The sequence below is a fragment of the Danio aesculapii genome, chromosome 2, assembly GCF_903798145.1.
Source record: "Danio aesculapii chromosome 2, fDanAes4.1, whole genome shotgun sequence".
NCBI classification, from domain to species: Eukaryota; Metazoa; Chordata; class Actinopteri; order Cypriniformes; family Danionidae; genus Danio; species Danio aesculapii.
Genome location: NC_079436.1, coordinates 49,748,589 through 49,772,388, shown reverse-complemented (window position 1 = coordinate 49,772,388; position 23,800 = coordinate 49,748,589). Strand labels below are relative to the sequence as shown.

General features: G+C 35.5%; 1 protein-coding gene across 1 annotated transcript in view; it reads right to left on the bottom strand.

Annotated features, from left to right (window-relative positions):
* stap2a (signal transducing adaptor family member 2a) overlaps positions 1–23,800 on the bottom strand; it is a 47,077-nt gene that overhangs the window by 20,546 nt on the left and 2,731 nt on the right. The window contains 8 exon segments of the mRNA XM_056481581.1: positions 886–911; positions 913–981; positions 983–1,019; positions 4,900–5,051; positions 9,579–9,635; positions 16,654–16,739; positions 16,742–16,772; positions 20,155–20,226. Of these exon segments, the coding sequence (XP_056337556.1) occupies positions 886–911; positions 913–981; positions 983–1,019; positions 4,900–5,051; positions 9,579–9,635; positions 16,654–16,739; positions 16,742–16,772; positions 20,155–20,226 (530 nt within the window).

The following is a 23,800-nucleotide window of genomic DNA, read 5'->3' as shown; positions in this document are numbered from 1 at the left end:
AACACTTTTACCGCACAAATTTCAGTATGCACATTAAAAAAGGTCATGTGATTTTGTTATAAGAGATCATGTGATGATGAAAATGTGCGTAAATGGAATAACCAGCAGGCTGAGCACACTGTAAACTATCTGAACTGTTGTTTGGTCATTCTAAAACGCCTTACTGTTTAAGTATTAGTGTTATTAATTTATTAATGACCTCCAGAATCTAGAGCGTCTGTGCTCCGCGTCTAACACCTTCAAACGCCACTGCATGTTCACTGCGTGTCAGGATTGCCTTCTGAGGCGCAAGTCATTTATTAGATGAGGAAAAGATTGACGCAGCTTCTCCTAGCGCAGTAAATTCAGTTTTTACTGTTGATATTTGACGCCAGTTAATCAGGAAGTGACGATTTTGTTCGATTTAACCCGTTGGATGGAAACACTGCTTTATTCGCACATCTTTAATGCGATAATCCAGTTTTGCGCATGAAGTTCATTCGCATTTTTGGATGGAAACATAGCTACTGACAGTCCTACATCAGCTTAACCAACGTCTGATTAGTTCTCCTTTGGAGTCATTCGTTCATCACGTGACAGCATGTAAAGAGATGACTCAAAACCTGAGAAAACAAGAGATGGACTGCATATGATTGGCTTCTGTCTTTCATGTGATGAACGAATGACTCAAACCCGATAGAGGACTGGAAAAAGGAATGAATCTTCCACTCCAACTGAATGAACAAATCACTTGCTGAGAGGACTCATCTCATTCAAGAACGACCCCTGAGATTACATCAAACATCTAAAAAAGATTCAAAGCACTTCACGGGACCTTTTAATGGTACATTATGTTCTGCAACATAAATCATACTGAGAGAGAGACAGATGTTCAAGTGGTTTTACCCATTCAGGTCTTGTCGTGTGGTGACAGGCGAGTGAAGATCCGTCTCGGCCTGGTCGGAGCAGCATGTTTCCACAGTCTGGATGTCTTTCTAACAGGCACCTCGGCTTCAATACGGGACACAGGCCTGAAACACCTGACAAACAATATAGACAAATCACATCAACGCATCAGTTTCTGGTAGCAACTAAGAATTATATCATTTCACATTAATTAAATTAGCCCTGACAATACCATGAAGAACCAAACATTCCAAGAGCTGGTCTCACAAAATACTGAAATATTAGTATATACTTATATTGATGCTTTACAAGCTAATTAAACTATAGTTTCTGCAGAAGTACTAAACAGTTTTATATCTCTGACATTTTAACTTAATTGTAGTGCATTCCCTCATTAAAGTTAACTAGTTACCCTTTGTCCTTTCGCTCATAAATAACTTCCAATAAAAGATAGTAATACTTTATTTCACCTTGTAGCTGGCTGGTTTGGTTCATGGCTCAATAAAACTTTAACCAAATGCTTTTTAAAGATCCTGATGGGCAACATATGATTGGAAAAATACTTCTGAACAGTAAAACAGAAACAGTGAAGCTCTCTATTCCTGTCGACCATATTGAGTCCAGTATATTCTGGTCAATAGACAACGAAGCCTTAAATAATACCTTAACCACAACAATAACCACACAGCTTGAATAATAAAGGCAAGTATATCTATATACACAATAACATCAGCTATTCCAGCTTTAGCTCCACTTTGGATAATAAGAAATAGGGCAATGGTCTCTCAGTAGATAAAAATATTAATAATCTTAATTATTACAACACGAATAATAAATAACAATCTTTCTAAATATAACATATACCTACACACAATATATATATCTATATTATCTATATATATATATATATTATATATAATATATATATATATATATATATATATATATATGTATATATATATATATTAATATAATATGTATGTATGTGTATATATATATTATATATATAAATATATATACATATATATATGTATATATATGTATATTATACACTATATATATATATATGTATATATGTATATATATACACATATATATATATATATATATATATATATATATATATATATAATATATATTATATATATAATAATATATTATATATATAGATATATATATATATATGTATGTATGTATGTATGTATGTATGTATGTATGTATGTATGTATGTATGTATGTAGTATGTATGTATGTATGTATTTATGTATATATAATATATATATCTATATATATATCTATATGTGTATATATTACATATATATATATATATATATTTATATATATATACATAGTATGTATATATGTATATATATATCTATATATTATGTATGATATGTTATATATATATATATATATATATATATATATATGTTGTATAGATTATATATATATATATATATTATATAATATTATATTATATATATATATATCTATAATATCTATATACACATACATACATACTATACATATATATATATATATACACATATATATATATATATATATATATATATATATATATACACACATACATACTACATATACATATATATAATATATATACACATAATATATATATTATATAATATATATATATATATATAATAGATATATATAGATACACATATACAGAGAGAGAGAGATTTTTTTTTTATTTTAAGAGATGTTAGACATTTTTTAAATTTAATTCCCTAGTCAGGAAAAGAAAACAAAAAACAATTACACAATTCCTGATGATAATAACAGCAATATATCCCTTTACATGATCTTCAATTTACACAAAAACTATTTACAGAAGAAAGTGTGAGTGGACATAATATCTATAAATGGGCATAAAACTTAAGGATTCTAAAAGAAATACATTAGGATTAGGATTTATACTCCTATTTTTAATCCTGGTTTTATACCAAAAGCAAACAAATAGATATTTTGATATTCATGTAGTTTTCTTCATAATAAATATACTTGCAACAATTATAAACTTGACATAAAAAAAAGAAACATTATGTTGAGGAAAAAAAAAGTCTATATAACTAGAGTTTTCGTTTTGACACATTAAAATATGTGGTTAAGAAATAACTACATTTGGTTTTTCCCAATTCCATTGGTCCCACCAGGCCATTACAAAAAATCCTTAGTGTTTAGCCCTTTATAAGTCTAAAATCTCATTCATAACATTCTTAAAATGGTCTTCGAAAGTCTTAAATTTGACTTGATGAAACCTGCAGTATAAAAATACACTTTCGAAGATATAAATATAGATATAAATAGAAATGACCATGTAAACACTACACAACCAAATAATATATACAGTTGAAGTCAGAATTATTCGAACCCCTGTGAATTCTTTCAAATAATTCCCAATTAATGTTTCAGTGGGCAGCACGGTGGCGCAGCGGATAGCATGATCGCCTCACAGCAAGAAGGTCGCTGGTTTGAGCCTCGACTGGGTCAGTTGGCATTTCTGTGTGGAGTTTGCATGCATTCACGTGGTTTCCTCTGGGTGCTCCGATTTCCCCCACAAGTCCAAAAACGTGGTATATGTAAGCTAATTGACAGTAGTGTATGAGTGTGTTTGGATGTTTCCCAATGACGGGTTGCAGCTGGAAGGGCATCCGATGCGTAAAACATGTGCTGGATAAGTTGCCGGTTCATTCCGCTGTGGCGACCCCAGATTAATAAAGGGAAAAGCCGAAAAGAAAATGATTGAATGAATGTTTAACACAGCAATGAATTTTTCACAGTATTTCCTCTATAATATCTTTCTTCTAGAGAAAGTCTTATTTGTTTCATTTCGGCTAGAATTAAAAGGATTTAAAAAAAAAAAAACATTTTTAAGGTCAAAATTATTAGCCCCTTTAAGCTATATTTTTTTTTCGATAGTCTACAGAACCAAACATCATTAAGCTGCGGTCACACTTGACTTTTCATCCATAGACTTCCATTCATACGCACGCGAATGCATCGGACCGGAAACGCAAGGTCATGCGTCAAGTTTCGCATGTTGCTGTGGTGCAAAGTTCAAGCTTGGTGAACTCTGACCAGCGAAATCGCATCACTTGACTGCGTGAGACCAATCGAGGATCAAAACAGGACCTCTCTGGACAGAAATATAAAACATGGAGCAATCGCTGGCTTTTTTAATGTCTAATCATCTTCTTTAATCCCACCCCTTTTCGAAACGCAGTATGACAGAATTTCGCACAGACAAAGCCTAGTGTGACCACAGCTTTATACAGTAACCTTGCCTGATTACCCTAACCTGCCTAGTTAACCTAATTAACTGGTTAAGCCTTAAATGTCACTTTAAGCTGTATAAAAGTGTCTTGAAAATATCTAGTCAATCTAAATAAAAGATAAAATAAATCAGTTATTAGAAATGAGTTATTAAAATTATTATGTTCAGAAATGTGTTGAATAAAATCTTCTTTCCATTAAACAGAATTGAGGGAAAAAAATGTAGGAGAGCTAATAATTCAGGAGGGTTAATAATTCTGACTTCAACTGTGTGTATATTAAAGTTGGGTTCCGTTTTATGGTTGTGAGAAATCCTCTAAAACAAGATTCAGTAACAAACACAGTTCTCCAAATGGATGAGAAGTTGTAAATAAAACATTAACGAAACCACACACACTTCACCTCATAAAATACAACTACAAACAATCCAAACAAAGACCGAAAGCGCTGTATAAACACTAAACCTTCACATATATTATTCCAGTTCCCAGAAATGACATATAAAACTACATGCACACGCAGGAGATGTTGTTTACCATTATTTTACTGACAATTAAATGCATGGAATTTATATCAGGCAAGGAAAAAAATAAAACATTTACGCTGTTTTTGAAAGAGCATCAGCAACGGGGATGTTTTAGTACTAGATAAACACACCAGGCTCAAGAATGTGCTCTTCTCCATTAACACACACTCGCTCGTATAACAGATACTCACGCAGGTATTTCCCCACCAGCGGCAGAGAGGAAGCGGGGACGACGGGGCTCTGGAAGACGCACGTGCCTTTCGACGCATTTTTCTTTCTCCACCACTTCTCTTAGCATGTGCAGCTGCCCGGGCAGGAGGGTGAGTGTGGTGGGCACCGCCAGCTGGAACCCAGAGCAAAAGCATGTGTCCACTCTGATTTGCATGCTTGAATTGTGACGTATTTTAGGGACTCTGATCTCTTTATCTTTGAAAACTGAATAACAATGAGCTGAATTACCGAGAGTAGTTGCTGTCGTTTAGCGGATATGATGGTTGTATGTACCTTATTAGTAGGCGGATCGTGTTTTATGATGGAGAGAAAGGCAATTCATTTTACTGCATGTCTAAAGTCCAACAAAAAACATCAATATAAATAGATTTTATTACATATAAAAAGTTGATGTCAAATGAAAAGCAAACAACTTTAATTTTATGTGCTTATTGAATAATATTCAACTATATTACATTTAACATAGTCTAGAATAGGCTAAAAAAATGTATAAAATAAAACAAAAAACATTTAGATGTAGTTATTTATCAGTGCAAAATTAAAATTAATAAGGTATTTAACATAGGTGTATCCTTAAAGGGATAGTTCACGCAAAGATTTAAATACACTCACTATTTACTCTCCCTGCAAAGTGTTTTGAGTTTCTTTATTCCTGTTGAACACAAAAGAAGATATTTTGAAGAATGTTAGAAACCGGTCACTATTGACTTCCATGTTAGGGAAAACAAATACTATGGAAGTCAATGGTTACAGGTTTCCAACATTATTCAAAATATCTTCTTTTGCGTTCAATAGAAGAAAGAAACTCAAATAGGTTTTTGATTAAGTGAAGGGTGAGATTGGTCCAATTTAAAGGTTGTCCATCGCTTTCCATCATACTAAAGCCAAGTGGTATAAAATGTTTCCCTCCGTATTACATTATGTAACAGGTGCCAAAGTGACAGAAGACACGACTTCTCATGCTTTCTAGTTTTGTCCTTTGCTTAATAATTTTGGGCAAGCATATTTGATTGGTATTCCAAGGCTTATAGTAAATCTTTACCACCTGATGCAGAACTTGCTATTTTTAAGATATTCATACACACATTTCTCATCTCCCAGATGGACTCCAGCAGTCTTTGTCTTAGGTATGATTGTGGCTAAAAGCAGGGGCGTAGCGGACATTTTAAAGTGGGTTGGGGGTGAGGGGGTGGGGGGCTGTATGAGATCATAGTTCATATAGTTATTAATCACCTGTTTCTAAATGGTCTGTCTCTAAAAGTCCCCCCCCCCCTGCTCGGCATTGGGAAGTCATACTTCACCCCCCTTCAATAACAAATGTGGATTGCAGACATGATTTCAGTAATACAGATAGAAAGACTGAGATTTCTGAGGACTCATTCCATCAAAAATGTATTTAGTGTCTGGAGTTATTTCTCGAATATCTGGAATGAACAAACCAGCCACTCAACTGGGATTCTTTAGAGACTTCATTTATCTATTTTATTTCTTTATGTTTTTTGTCACTCGCAAACTATGTTGTCATTGTTGTTTTGTTCATTGACTCGTTGTGATTTTTCAAGAAAATCTCCAAACCATATTATGGTCTTTTTAAGCTTTAGAAGAGTCAAAAACTTACAAGCACCTTTAATGCTAGTTTATTTACTGATTGCATCCTTATTGAATCAAAGTATTACTTTAAACGTTTGGTGACAGAATTATTTCTAGAATAAGCTGAAAACGTTATAAAATAAAACTTAGACGTAGGTAATTAGGGTGGCTAAATAAAAGTTAACAAGGCTGTTTGGTAGTGTATCCTTAAAGGGATACAGATTTTTTAAATATATTTCTTTATTTAAATACTTAAGAAATAAAAATCTTTTTCAAGATGTAGCAGGTGTCTGAAAATTGTACCTCATATTGGCCCACACGAAATCTGTGCGCACAGATTACTTTACCCCTGTAAAGGCATAAATATAATTTTCTGTTTATATTAATTTCAATAATATAATTGAGTACTTTGCTAATGTTAATTATGTACAATACAATTTGTAATATTTTCTGTCTTTTAGTGGGTGTATTATAGATAGCTTGTGCCTTGGTTACTCTGGCAAAAACAAACAAAACATCTGCATGTCTTGTCAGTTCAAACTCCTGATATACAGTTTTCTGAGCAAACAGACATGCATAAAGGTAAGAGGCATAATAGGATCTCTTTAAATGTTATTTTATAGTATATGTCAGCATCTCGACCAATTCCTTCCCAAGATACACAAAAGGACAATGAAAATGCAACTAAATCATTCCGTAAACGAAAGAAACAACATTCTTGGAAACTCCTTTAAATACATCATTTTCGTGCCTTGAGTACTCTGGCAAAAATAAGCAAACATCTGCATGTGTCCTGTCAGTCAAATCTTGTCAGTTCAAACTCCTGATAAAACAGTTTTCTGAGCAAACAGACATGTGCAAGAGTAAAAAGCATAATAGGACCCCTTTATATGTTAGTATATGTCTGCATCTTGACCAAACTCCAAGATACACAAAAGAAAATGAAAATGCAATGCAAATCCTTCTTAAACAGAAAGAGCTGGCATTCTTGCAGACATTTTTTTTAAACGCATGTTTTTTGTTTTCCTTCGTTACTCTGGCAAAAACAACACAAACATCTGCATGTGTCTTGTCAGTCAAGTCTTGTCAGCTTAAACTCCCTATATACAGTTTTCTGAGCAATAGATATGCGCAAGAGTAAAAAGCATAATAAAACCCCTTTAAATGTTAGTATATATCAGCATCTCGACCAAACTCCTTCTTAAGATACACAAAGAAAAGTGAAAATGCAACCAAATCCTTCCTTAACAGAAAGAAATGATATACAGTGTTCTGAGCAAACGACATGTGCAAGAGTAAAAAAAGCATAATAGGACCCCTTTATATGTTAGTATATGTCTGCATCTTGACCAAACTCCTTCAAGATACACAAAAGAAAATGAAAATGCAACGAAAATCCTTCTTAAACAGAAAGAAACAACATTCTTACAGACATTTTTTAAATGCATGTTTTTTTTTCCTTCGTTACTCTGGCAAAAACAAACAAAAACATCTGCATGTGTCTTGTCAGTCAAGTCTTGTCATTTAAACTCCCTCTACAGTTTTCTGAGCAAATAGATATGCGTAAGAGTAAAAAGCATATAAAACCCCTTTAAATGTTAGTATATATCAGCATCTCGACCAAACTCCTTCTTAAGATACACAAAGAAAAGTGAAAATGCAACCAAATCCTTCCTAAACAGAAAGAAATGGCATTCTTGGAAACCGGTCATAACCTCCTGTAGTTCAAAGGTCTCAGATCTGATTACCAAACTCAAACAACAGTATTATTCACGACTGCGTGCATAACAGTACACGGCTGACTGAGATTCATTGTTCTGGACTATTTATTGACATGCAGAGTTGACCTGATTCTAGTGTACAATAACTCTGGGAAAAGCACAGGAGCGGTAAGCCAGCATTTGCCGCTTTTTAAAGTAGGGTTTAAACTCCTCTGTGAGACTAAGAAGAATACACAACAAGTTTACTTATGCTTAAAAACACACATTTAGATTTCTTTTTTAGGACTATTTGGAAACCCTTCCTCTCACATTTAAAACAAATATTAATAAAACAATAAGATTTGACAAAATGATGAGAAAGACAGAAAAAAACTGTACCTGACCATTTTTCCTTGCGTTTGGCTTATTTATAAATGGAGAGTACAAAGGAAATATGCATCTTTATAATATTTGTACTATAGTATTTGTAATTGTATATTTTTCTGTATGCTGTATGACCCAATATGCGTTTAATTTATTATGTAAATGTATTTATCCTATTATTATTATTATTATATATATACAGTTATAGTCAGAATGATTAGCCCTCCTTTGATTTTTTTTTTCTTTTTTTAAATACTTTCCCAACATTATGTTTAACAGAGCAATGGAAATTTTCACAGGGTCTGATACTATTTTTCCTTCTGGAGAAAGTCCTTATTTGTTTATATCGGCATAGAATAAAAGCAGTTTTTATTTAAAAAAAAACATTTTAAGATCAACTATATGAGCCCCTTTAAGCTATATATTTTTCGATAGTCTACAGAACAAACCATCGTTTTCACTATAACTTGCCTAATTACCCTAACCTGCTATTTAAACTAATCACTTAGTTAAGCCTTTCATTGTCTTGCAAAGCTGTATGAGAAGTGTCTTTGAAAATATCTGGGAAAATATTATTTACTACTCATCATGACAAAGACTAAATAAATCAGTTATGAGAAATAAGTTATTAAAACCTATTATGATTAGAAATGTGTTGAAAAAAATCTTCTCTCCGTTAAACAGAAATTGGGGAAGAAAAACATAAACAGGGAGGCTAATAATTCATGGGGGCTAATAATTCTGACTTCAACTATATAGATATTTTTTGTCTGTGTGTTTTTTGCCTTAAATATGATTTTAATGCAAGAATTTTTGATCAGAGAGGAAGAACATGTAAACTAATGTGAACTAATATACTAATGTTAATTGATATCTTGTGATTCTTTGTATTTGATACTCTAACCTCTCTCACAAATATGCATCAATAAAACTAAGAGTTAAACTAAGAACACACATATACTTACATCTACCACAGAGTACAGGAAACCGTTCCACAGTTCACGTGCCTCCAGACTTGGTGCCTATGAGGAAACACAAAGAGATGTTGACAGGGATTATAAATTAATGGTAACTACACTGTAAAAATACCTGTAAATTACCAGTTTTCTCTATTTTGTAATTCATGTTCTTTTTACTTCACTTAATTATGCTTTATAATATCCTTGATCTTTTATCCAAAGCTTTTAGATGTTGAAATTTGTGTTGCAATTTACGATACAAAACCCTGGTAATAAGCCTGCCAGTAAATTTTCTGTTATTTCACAGGACTTATTTCTCTATACATTATTTCTTAAAGGGCACCTATGATGAAAATCATCTTTTGGAAGCTGTTTGGAACAGAACTATGTGTATGTATAGTGTGTCCACAGTCATTTTGGAGTAAATAAAGACAATAGGTCTCTTTTTAAAAATGTCCTGATGTTAAAATAGGATTCAAATCTCTCCCATTTTGAGGCTGACCACAACGTGACGTAGGAGTGCGGTTTCCTGCCCACGAATTGATTGACAGCCGCATATTAACATGTCTCCGTAATAATGGTATAATTATAATCAACAAGACAGGATCGTGCGCAAAGCAACTGGGATTAAAGATCTGTTCAGCTCTCTGTGATCATCAAATGTGATCAAGAATGAGTTTTACAAGTTTAAAATGTTTCTAAAACAGTGCATGTTTGTAATGAATTTTTACCATCTTTATAACCACAGCCGCATGTCCGTACAATTACAGTAAAGGAAGATGCTTCAATCCCGGTTTGTGGATGTTAAATCAGGTACATTTGTACATTAACATAACGGATATCCATACAGCAGTGGATATTAACGTGTATACTGTCACATTTGCAATAACAGTGCAAATTTTAAATATACCCGCTGTGTGGGAACTTCGTAATGACATTGTGTGTGTGACTCATCGTTGCAGAAAGGCTTGAATCAACTCCACAACAAATACATCAAATAATCATTGGGAAAGTTCTTTCTGCAGTATTTTACATTAACCAAGATCTGCTTCATGTCTGTCACTGTGCTGTTTATCTGACACAGCCAGATACGGAGACACTCTGACAGGCACATGGGAACGGTGGGTGGGGAGATCTTGCATTAAAGGCACAGGCAACAAAACAGCTGCAATGCGTTCAGAGAAAAAAATTGTCCAGTATTCTGAAAGGTATAATAATAATCTGAGGTGTGTTTTGAGCTGAAACTTTACAGACACATTCTGGAGACAAAAGACTTATCTGAAGTCTTGAAAAAGGGGGTAAAATAGGTGCCCTTTATACAATATCTTGCCTCAAACGACTAAAATGTCAATAAATGTCACTGTTAAAACTTCAGAGTTGAATTTTCAAGATCAAACATGGACAGAGCATAAATAAAACTCCCATAATGCAATTCACAACTGTAAATAGAAAATGCCTGTGAATCACAAAATACGAAAACATGTTAATTAACAGAAATTGTTCTCAAATCTGATTGGCTGATAGCTGTGCAATATTCTGCAATAACAGCACTCGTACAGCCTCTTCACTTTGTGTAATACTCCACCCACATAGAGTGACAGCAGATCAATAGACTCACTACAGTTTGACAAATATTGCAGCTGTTGGACAACAATGTACTTTTGAGGCTTTCTGAGGTGAGAATGTAGTTGTTTAGATTGCAACTATGCAGTTTACTTTTAAGGATAATGGCTGTTTTAAATATTTTCATTTCTGAGATTGGCGGCCTTCAGCCTGTCTTACTGAGCAGAGCAAAGATGGTTGCGCCACAAGATGGCGACAGAGACTACATAATAAGTTTTTAGAGGAGAAAAACTACAGCTGAAAATGATTATAAAACAGTGAAGTGGCATTCTAAGTCGATCTCTCTTTTGTATGTTGTAGTGCTGTGTACCATAGTAATCTGCTAGTGTTTGCTTTGGCTTGTTAGGGTTAATTATTGTGATCTTCCAATTGCAAGAGTAAAATACTGGGAAATCTCTGTATACTGATGGCATGTCATGCCGTTCAGCCTTTTAATCTTAAAATGTAAACAAAATCACCTGTTTTGTCATCACTTTAGACATTACGCTAGAGAATCATTCAAACTGTTTAAAAGGTTTCTGCTGTTCTGACATCAGCTGTGAATGAATAGCGAAAGTAGTTCCTTGCACAAAAGGATTTTTAGACTCTCAGTGTTTGATTTTCTTTTTTATATACATGATTATGCCGTCGAACTGTTGCAAACGCAATATCACACTCGTAGCAGCGCGATATGGCTGTATCGTCAATGGTAGGACACTAAGGCACTCGGCAGTGCCATTATACAGCCTAATCGCACCGGTGCTCATGTGATATTACTCATTTACAGTGTATACTTTGATGCAAACCTAAAAATATGCATTACATTACATTCATACAGGCATCTAACATACAATCTTCATATTTCTTATTATCCAATGCAAAGTTTGTCTACCCAGTTCCAAGTACACTGGAATTTATGTATAAGGTTTTCACCGAACATTTATCTACTCATTCCTCTGTGGTATGCAAGGGGTTTGTCAGAGGAAGTATCAAAGTACAGTATCAGTCAGGCAGTGTTTTGTGCTGGAAGTCTCTGTACGGTCCCTCTAGCAGACCTCTGATTCTGAATGCAGAGGAAAAACCAAGAGTTTCCTGAACAGAAACTGATTGTAATAGACAGTGTATGCTCAACCTCAGCAAAAATGACCTGGAGCCGTTTCTGTCTAAATTCTGTAAGTGTTATCACTGGAATCTCATGTGCTGAGTGTAAACACAGATATATGATGGAATATGATGACCTGTGAGAGCGAAACTCTCTCTAATCTGTTGCAGTAAGCCCCGCCCCATTAGTTACTGTTGCTAACTTTCATAAACAAACTTGCAAACTATCTCACGACTATAATGGTCAGTGTGAAAACCTTGACCCGAGATGATTTTCATTCATTTTGGACACAGAATGATCACCTCTTACATTGTGGGGGTCTTATTAAAAATATTTAAAGACTTTTAATATAGAGTATGAGGCTTTGTACTTTTTTCTACAGCCACATATTCTATATTGAAATGCTTTAGTTTAGATATTTTATGTTTGTGTTTATTTTATATTGTTTAACTTCTATTTAGCCATCATTTAGATTCTATTGTTGTTATTATCATTTTGTTTTTGTTGTTATTATTTCATGTGGTGTGTGGGGCTCAGTGCTTGGCACTGTTGCCTCACAGCAAAAAGGCTCTGGTTTGAGTCCTGGCTGCGCCAGTTGGTATTTCTATTGCTTGTCGTTGCTTTTATTTAGAACACGATTTAAATCAGCCTTAAATCAGCCTTTAGACTCCATTGCTCGCTCCTGTTTGTCCTCAATATGGCAACCTGCGCTTGCGATGTTTTGACCCAGGAATGCAATACCTATTCAACCACTGGGTGTCTTTTTTTTGGTTTAGGAAGTGGAATAAAATAAGTAAATTGCCCATCCTCTCAGGATACCTAGAACCAGTTTAAGCCTGTTGAAAAAAAAAAAAAACATCTTCATATGGTTTTTAATGTACATTTTAATCTATGGTTGCTGGGTTCAAGTTTATTTTTGCTGGTCATGAGCTAATTAAAGCTGGTTCTTTGCTCGTCATGTATTGGACAGAACCAGCTTAAACTATCTCAGACCAGTAATATCCATCTTAAACCTGCAAAAATGTGTCAAAGCCTACCTAACCAGTATGCAGTTTTTTCTCCAACAGGGAAGTACCCAGGCTCATTCTTTTACCATCTTTTAGCACAAACACCTGCAAACCATTGACAGCTTTGGATCTTTAGATGTCTCTCTTGTCGCTGAAACCTAAAAATAAGTTCTGGCCCCTGTGCACGTGATACTAATGCTATTGGCTCATCTGCAAACTTACAGATAGGTCAATTCCACGTAGAAGTTTGTTTGAAAAGTGAAACTGCCAGATTTGTTAATATAGCAATGCCGAATGAGTGCAAGAAATCAGATTTAAAGGGTTAGTTCACCCAAAATGAATGTTGTATATTATTCATTCACCCTCATGTTGTTTCAGATCTTCATTCATCTTTCTAACACAAATTACGATATTTTAGATGATATCCGAGAGCTCTCTTAAATCCTCCATAGACAGCAATGGTCTCAAGACGAGAAAAAGACCAAACTGGGACTTCAGTGATTCAACTGTAATCACACGAAGCTTCAAAATGCAAATAAAAAAAAACACGTACAAACAAAATCACTCAACAACATATTAAAAAACACATCTGAGCATGCTTCATAACTTCGAAAATATACTGTGTACACACTACACCGTCATTTTATTACATTTATCATATTTACAAGCTTCTTGCACTATATATGGTTTGCATCTGCACAACTCCACAACTGGCGTGTGACCTTAACTGTAATTTTATTGTATACAATTTTTTTTTTTACTTATATGTTTGTAATTACATGTAAGTGTATTAATTGCATTTTTTCTTTAAAATTCTACTTTTGGTATTAAATTATCTGTTATGCAGGGTTTGAGAGAAACGCAATTTCAATTCTCTGTATGTCCTGTCCATGTGGTTAAACTGACAATAAAGCTGACTGACTTTTGACTACTAAAAAAACATAAGGTGGTCTTCTATTCTCCCTTTATGTCGGGTTGGGGTGGGTGTTTACTACAGGTAATACAATGTATTTGCCATTAGAGTCAATAGTGCAACACACAAGCACCATACTGCCCATAGAAAATGTCAAGTGAGGCGAAGACATTAGCTATTTGTCAATTCAAATATGCAACTTAAAACAAGAATATTTCACTTAATAATGCATATAACATGCAAATAAAGCACTGCTCCATCCAATGCGTCAAATCGAACTAAATCATCACTTTCTGATAAAATGGTGGGAAAATCAAAAAGAAAAGTGTGATTTGCTGTGGTAGAAGAGTGTCTATTTTCTTTTTTCTAATTAATGACTTGTGCTTCAGAGGATGAAATGAATGGTAAATGTTTCTCTACTATCGCAGAGTCCACAAGAGAACTGCCTCCATCCTGAAAGACCCCACAGACCCACAACACAGATTATTCACACTCCTACCCTCAGGGCGGAGGTATAGGAGTGTGAGATGCAGGACTGCCAGCCTCAAGAACTTTTTTATCCCATCAGCTATCAGACTTTTAAACGGTTTCATTTTCTGCTCAGTAGCACACTGTATTCTCCATCCAGATTGCACTATTAATGCACACAATTGCACTCAATGTGCTCCGGCCATTATACTGTTGTTTGAACATAAGCCAATTGCACTAGGCACTTTTTTTTGCATAATAAGCACAATTTTAACTATACATTGTTTACATCTGTTTACATTACTCTACAATCAGTATTATATATTTTTACATTCATTGATATTTATATACCTTTACATTTCATAGTTCTATCACTTCTGTGTATATATGTGTATGTTATGTGATGACTTCACTATGGATGGCAAAATATGAATTTCATTGTACAGGGAAACGGGTTTCCTTACACACGACAATAAACAAATTAAATTGAATTGGTATGAAAGCATAAGGTAGACGATCTAGACCAGGGGTGCCCAAACTCAGTCCTGGAGGGCTAGTGTCCTGCATAGTTTAGCTCTAACTTACTTCAACACAACTGCATGGAAGTTTATAGTAAACCTACTGTAGGAAGAGTTTGATTAGTTGGTTCAGGTGTGTCTAATAGAGGTTGGAAGAAAAATGAGCAGGACACCGACCCTCCAGGACTGAGTTTGGGCAACCTTGGTCTAGACAGTTCTGGAGGAAACAAGAATGACCAAAACAACATTTCAGATGTGGCGCAATGTGGTTGGTCAGCAGGTTTGTCTATGCCAGGGGTGGCCAAACTCGGTCCTGGAGGGCCGGTGTCCTGCAAAGTTTAATTCCAACCACCATTCCGACACACCTGTGCTAACCAGTCAAGCTTCTTACTAGGCTATCTAGAAACATCCATGCAGGGTTGTTGAGGCAAGTTGGAGCTAAACTTTGCAGGACACCGGCCCTCCAGGATCAAGTTTGGGCACCACTGGTCTGCTGTTGCATTGCACTCATTTATGTTATTAGATAATTGGTTAAATCTAAAATCACTTTTTTTTTGATGCGCATGAAATTTATTCAGAAAATGTGTTAGCATCTTAGTTTATTCACATTTTTTTCTTGTCAGATGCTACTCAGGTGTGCACATACAATTTTTATGCTATTTTTTTCAGACGTCATGCACATCATAGTGTTACCATTAGGCATTTTTATGCAATACTTCAAAATGGTGCACAAAAATAAATGGATGCAGACATCGTTGTTGATCAACAAAGCTGCTTTACAGTTTTCATGGTGTGCAAAACTGTTCTTGGAGCTTCGTATGATTACAGATGAACCACTGAAGTCACATGGAATGCTTTGACAAAAGTTTTTGGCTATTTTTCTGTCTATGGAGTTTGAGAGAACTCAGGATTTCATCTAAATACCTAATTTGTGTCAGAAGATGAACAAAGGTTTCAGGAAATGGGAACAACATGAGAGAGAGAGAGTTTATTAGCATATCAGCTTCACCTGCTAGGTCAGGGCAAAAAAAAAACACCACACAACAGATCAAGTTTACTCACATCTTATAAATATCACTTTCCTATAAATTTAAAAAATATTTAACAATGAAAAGTCCTCACCAGCAATAAATGATACATAAGATAAAATACATAAATAATAATAAGAAGAAAATTTAAAACAGTTTAAGGTTTACTTTTGATAAAACTTATACAATTCTGAAAGGATTCACACTTAAAACCATTTCATTTAAAGTCTCTCCAGATGAAGATTATTGTCTGATAACATTAAAATAGGACATTCACGAGTATATATGTTTAACAGTTTGCTTTAAACAACATGAGTGTGTAATTGATCACAGAATTGACATTTTAGGGTGAACGAACCCTTTAAGCTTATTTCCAGGAGGTCTTGCCATTTAGTATGCCTGATCTGTGAAATGTGTGTGCTGACAGCACATCTGATACTCACAGTGAGCTTGATTTCTCCATCCTTCATGCGCAGGTTCAGTCGAGCTGCTTCCAGATTCCTGTCACGACTCGGGTCATCGATCAAGACACGAAGCCACTGAGATCCAGCTTCTCCACATACTAATCAAAAAATACACACACATACACAGCGACTTTTAAAAGAAACGGTTCACCTAAAATATTGATCACAACAATACAAACACACACTGCGTAAATATAGCAGATGATTACTTTCCATGAGCATCCATGCAAATATTAGGTTTCCACATAGTGCGATTCTTTGCATATCTCTACTTTGTAGACTTCTAGATAGACTAGTTCATCCACAGCAGAGGTTATAGAGCTGAAAGTGCTATCTTGATGGCTTCAGAACGAAAATCAATAGTGAAACCTCAATTAAGTGAAGTCTGATAAAACCGGCCGGCCTGACTCTTCCGCCATCTGCTCTCCACAGTTGAGTGCACTCGTTCAGAGATCAGATAACCTTATGATGGACTTCAATCTTGAGAAGGGTTATAGAAAAGTGTCATTATAGATCTGGGCCTATATATTTACTGTACAAAAATGTTTCACTAAGAGTTCTCCTAAATACCGGCAGTAAAAGTAGTGATGGTCACAAAGCTGCTGAGGAACAATATTTACTAAAGAGGACAGGGTTGACCTTGTTGCTATGGATGATGTCAGCATGACTACTAAATTATTAGTGCTGGGCCAAAAATATTATCACATCCAAGATACAAATTAGTTTGATAATTTAAGTGTGGGGCGTCATGGTGGCGCAGTGGGTAGCAAGATCGACTCACAGCAAGAAAATCGCTGGTTCGAGCCTCAGCTGGGTCAGTTGGCATTTCTGTGTGGAGTTTGCATGTTCTCCCCATGTTCGTGTGGGTTTCCCTCCAGATGCTCCGGTTTCCCCCACAAGTCCAAAGACATGCGCTATAGGTGAATTGGGTAGGCTAAATTGGCCGTAGTGTAAGTGTGTGAATGAGTGTGTATGGATGTTTCCCAGTGATGGGTTGCAGCTGGAAAGGCATCCGCTGTATAAAACATATGCTGGAACAGTTGGCGGTTCATTCTGCTGTGGTGACCCCTGATTAATAAAAAGACTAAGGCGTGTTCTGTGTATATTTAATATCAGGGCTTGCAAAATCTGGTAGCCCGAAGTCCCAAGGCTACTGTTGTTTCAGTTGGGCTACTAAAATCTATACACCATGCCTGATGGGTTTTCAAGATAGCCTCTCGAGCACAGTGTAGATCAGGGGTGGGCAAACTCGGTCCTGGAGGGCCGGTGTCCTGCATAGTTTAGCTGCAACACTAAACAAACACACATGAACATGCTTATTAGTGTCTTTAAGATCACTAGAAATCTACAGCTTGATTAGAGTTGGAGCTAAACGGTGCAGGAACACCGGCCCCTCCAGGATCCCCCACTCTCTTCCCCTGCAGTTTGCCCCACCCCTGGTGTAGATGGATTTTGGTAGCCCGACTAAAAAAACCAATAGCCCTGGGTGTATTTTTTTTTTAATGATTGCTGAGTTGAATCCTTGATCCAAACAGCACCGACACATTAATTAAGCTACTCCTGAGCACTTTTTGTTTTGATTTTGGATTTTTTAATAAGGTAAAATTATATTTGAAGCTTTTTTTTACCATATATGATGGCTTTATGATCAAGTTTGACAGCTTTATAAAAGCTCATTGTGGTCAAACGTATTGAAAATATTTTCTTTTCACAGTAAATCGCCTGAAACAGTCATTTTTGGAGAGCATTTGAAGTATTGCATGTGAAAACGAGTAACGGAAAACACCAAATTCTGAATAAAAATCCCTTAATTGGAAAAAAAAAAAAAGTTTTGTGCTTGATTGAGAGGAAAAGGGTTGATGCAATTAATGGGAGATGGCATTCGCCCAATAAAGCGCTCTTCATTATGCTTGCCTTGTTTACAGTTGCTAACTAACAATACTACAGTCAGCTGCTTTATCAACTTGACTACAACATTTAAAAAGATTCGCACCTTAAAAGATTCACATTCGCTTTAAGATGGAAATCCAGCTACAGATTTAAGAGCTAATTTTAGTGCTAAATGCTTTATACTCAGAAAATACTCAGAGCAACAGTTAGAGTCCAAAATTTAGGATTTTTACATTATATTTTATATTTTCTTTCAAATCAGTCAATAATAGCCTTAAAGCTACCATGAAATTAAAATAAGTGTTTTAGATGTTAGAATCAGTACTGTTAATTTTTAGGACATCTATAAACTAGTGCGCACTAAAACAAGAGCCAAAAAAATTCGCATTTAGAACAAAATCACCCTTCCTACTCCCCAAAAATCCAGAGCGAGCAGAAGGGCTGCCAAATCACTCTGGACCCCTCACACCCAGCACACTGCCTCTTTGAACTTTTACCTTCTGGTCGACGCTACAGAGCACTGCGCACCAGAACAGCCCGACACAAAAACAGTTCTTCTTCTCTCAGCAATCCAATCTCATGAACACTTGATGATAATAATTGCGGAACCAACATCACGACTTGCTATACACTTTATACACTTATTCACTTATTTATCAACACACTTTACATGCCAATTTGCACATAACAGCTGCACATATAACGTTGTATATAAAACACGTACATACACTTGTCAATTTGTATATTTGCACTCACTACTTCTATTTTTTTTTTTAATATATTTATTATCTGTTTTTTGTCCTGTCTCTGTAATGCTGTTGCACAGTAGAAGCTCTGTCACGAAAACAAATTCCTCGTATGTGTGAACATACCTGGCAATAAAGCTCTTTCTGATTCTGAAATAAAATCATATAAACATGTAAAGCTTGTAGTTAGTCACTTTCGCCTAAATGGATCAGCGGTTTTATCACGTCACCTCATACCTACAGTTTCTCATCAAATGGTGACCAATCAAAGCTCTCAAGTATGACAGGCCACGCCCCCTTTAAGATGCTTCTCATTTGATGCGCTTCAGCTCAACCACTCTCACTGGCAGAGTGGTGATAAAGCAAAGCGCTATTGGCTGTTTTTTTTTTAAAGGGGAGGAGCTACACCATGCCCCCCCCCCTCTTTATATTTCAGTTGAGATTACGTCAAACATGCACATTTCAAAGTATTTCACAGGACATTAAATACATATGTTTGAAATGTATCTTGAAAAAATATGTAAAAATGGCTAAACTTGTGTTTACGGAACATATATTAGCTTAAATGTTTTTGGTCATTTTTTGTCCCCCCCGAGTAGGGTTCTCTTGTATTTCCTGTGGTCGAAATGTTACCTAATTAAATTGTCTTTTGGGAGTTACAGTGGCAGTGTGCCGAATCCGTTTACTTCGGTCTCTAATTTGTTTGGCTTGATCGAGGACCAGCCTTCAAGGTTTGCTTAGATGTGCACGCACAAATTTCTTTCTTTACAGGCCTAGAGTCCCAATGCTTCATAGACTGACAGAGGATTGAATATAAACAAGTGTTATGGGCAGACAAACTTACATGTGTGTCCTTCGGGTTGTTGTAGAAGTACAGTGTGTTTCCACATAAACAGGTCCACAAGCGTCGAGCGACATGCATCGACAGAGAACAAAAGCAATGTTTTCAGAACAAGCTGACACATCATGAAGGTGACGTATCATGAATATCAGACTGCCATGGTGCGTCTGGAAGTTAAAAATCTCTTCCTCTCCATCATTGTCTAAAGGCTTTAATCTGCTACATACTGAAAAAAAAATGCTGGTTCCACACAGTCGATTTGTGTGCAGGGTTTATGCAGTTTTCACCAAGTCAACTTTAAGACGATCAAGAATAAAATTTCAGACCTATATAGCAGAAAAAAGTACTTGCCCCATCAAAAGACTAATTCAAATGAGTTAATTCTTAGCCACATATTTTTTTACAATAACGTGTCAAAACAAGCAGACCCTAGTTGTATACAGTTTTTTTTTATTATGTTATGTTGAAAAAAAAAAAACAGTCTTTAAAGACAACAGACTGCTTTAATATTAGTTACAGTGCATCTGGAAAGTATTTATAGCGCTTCACTTTTTCCACATTTTTTGTTACTCCCTTATTCCAAAATGGATTAAATTTATTTATTTCCTTAAAATTCTACACACAATACCCTATAATGACAATATGAAAAAAGAGTTTTTAAATTGTTGAAATTTATAACAATAAAAAACCTGAATAATCACATGTACATCAGTATTAACAGCCTTTGCTCAATACTTTGTTGATGCACCTTTGGCAGCAATTACAGCCTCAAGTCTTTTTAATATGATGCCATAAGCTTGGCACACCTGTCTTTGGGAATTTTAGCCCATTCCACTTTGCAGTACCTCTCAAGCTCTATCAGGTGTACAGCCATTTTCAGATCTTTTCAGAGATGTTCAATAGGATTTAGGTCTGGGCTCTGGCTGGGCCACTCAAGAACATTCACCGAGTTGTTGTGAAGCCACTCCGTTGATATTTTGGCGGGTGTGCTTTGGGTCATTGTTCTGCTGGAAGACGAACCGTCGAGCCAGTCTGAGGTTAAGAGCACCCTGAAGCAGGTTTTCATTCAGGAGGTCTCTGTACATTGCTGCATTCATCTTTCCCTCTATCCTGACTAGTTCCTGCTGCTGAAAACATCCCCACAGCATGATGCTGCCACCCCATGCTTCACTGTAGGGATGGTATTAGCCTGGTAATAGCGATGCCTGCTTTTCTCCAAATGTAACGCCTGGCATTCACTTCAAAGAGTTCAATTTGTCACATCAGACCAGAGAATTGTGTTTCTTATGGTCTGAGAGTCCTTCAGATGCCTTTTGGCAAATTTCAGGTGGGGAGTGGCTTTCGTCTGGCCATTCTACCATACAGGCCTGATTGGTGGATTGCTGCACAGATGGTTGTCCTTCTGTAAGGTTCTCCTCTCTCCACAGAAGAATGCTGGAGCTCAGACAGAGGGACCATCAGGCTATTGATCACCTCCCTGAGTAAGGCCCTTCTCCCCCCGATCACTCAGCTTAGATGGCCGGCCAGCTCTAGGAAGAGTCCTGGTGGTTCCAAACATCTTCCACTTACGGATGATGGAGGCCACTGTGCTCAATGGAACTTTCAGAGCAACAGAAATTTTTCTGTAACCTTCCCCAGCCTTGTGCCTCGAGACAATCTTGTCTCGGAGGTCTATAGACAATCCTTTGTCTTCATTGCTTGGTTTGTGCTTTGACATGCACTGTCAACCCTGGGACCTTATATAGATAGGTGTATGCCTTTCAAGTAATGTCCAATCAACTGAATTTACCACAGGTGAACTACAATGAAGCTGCTGAAACATCTCAAGAATGATCAGTGGAAACCGATGTACCTGAGCTCAATTTAGAGCTTCAAGGCAAAGGCTGTGAATACTTATGTACATGTGATTTTTTCAGGATTTTTTTTTTTTTAAATAAATTTGCAACAATTTCAAAAAAATCTTTTTTCACATTGTCATTATGGAGTATTGTGTGTAGAATTTGAGTAAATAAATGAATATAATCCATTTTGGAATAAGGCTGTAACAGAAACAATGTGAAAAAAGTGAAGCGCTCTGGATACTTTCCGATACACTGTGCAGTGCTCAGCACATAACTGAGTACACCTCATTTTGAAATGAATATTTATATCCATTTCTCAGTGAATATAGGCAATGTATTTTGGTGCATTTGAACAAAACAGATTTATTAAACAGATATATTTATTAAAATAATATTTTAGTCACCAAACATATTTAGAAATTGCAAAATTTGCTTTCCTTGATTTTCCCTCTTTTTTAAAATCTGTATTTAATATTTTTCTATAACATATATGTTTGGGCGTACAAGTTTCTGGACCGTTATCATAAGTTGTTTTGTTAGATAAGCTGCAGATTTGGCTTTAGTACTGACTAATCTAATGTATATGCACAATTATAATATTGTATAGCTCCTGTTAAAAATCTGAATTTAAAAGAGAGATTTGTGAGGGGGTGTACTCATATATGCTGAGCACTGTATATGAAGTAATATATAAAGACACATTCTGGGAAGAATTTTATGAAGAAGGCATATTATGTTGGCTTACGTAAATACAAGTTTTGCATGTCGTACTCAATGTGCATAATAGTTTGACATCATTGCACTTTATTGAGAGATAAACGCCAAAGTAAATCGTCATTCTCTTGACTGGTTTAATGTCTACCGAGGGCTTGAACTCATCATTTTGACTGAGTAAATCTCTGACAGCGGCAGTGCAGTAAATGGCAGTGGTCTCCGCATAGATTACAGCTCTTCTGTCTGTAATTCTCTCTTCTGTCTGGCTCAATTCTGATCTCAGTGGCAGCTCACAGCTCCCCAGGGCATCTCTCTCTCTCTCAGAGACACACACACACGTCGACCCGGAGCACAGCTGTCCTAAATCTGAGGCCCACCCCTACACACGCATACAAACCCACACAGCACCTGAACCCCACTCAATAATCCCTCATTTAATATATGATGTGACTCATTTTGCATGTGGCCTTTTGTGCCATCTGCTATTAGATTTGAATACATTTTAAGGCATTAAAATGATATTACATGTCTGTGTGGTGTATTGTTAAATGAACACATACACACTTAAGATATTAAAAGGAAGTTTTTATAGCAATTTTATATTATGAATAATGTTTAGTTTGATATACAACCAATTTAATGAATAGCAAGCATAATAAAGACATTTCATTGTCAGGTATTATTTATATTAGTGTAAAAATGTATTTGTTTCCTAAAAAGACAATGAAATAATATTTTCAGGATCTTACTACTAAGAAATTAGAGCACCTCCATTTCAATATTGTATTTAATATTTTTATTGTACTGGAGACAAACATAGCCTGAGATCCAATAAAAATAATATAAAAAAAAAAATTCTCAGGTTTTTATATATATTAGCGCTGCATGATATTGGAAAATCTGATATTGAAATGTTTAATTTTCTGCAGTGCAGAAATTGAATGATCAAAATTCAAAAAAAGCTTTTCTAACGTGGTTTGTCTTGTTTTTTAGTCCAAATGTCAAAAAAAAAATTCTTTAAATATTGTTTCGTTTTCACCGTCAGAAAAAATAACTGAAAAATAAGAGGTTTTTGGCTTGTTTTTAGAAAACTA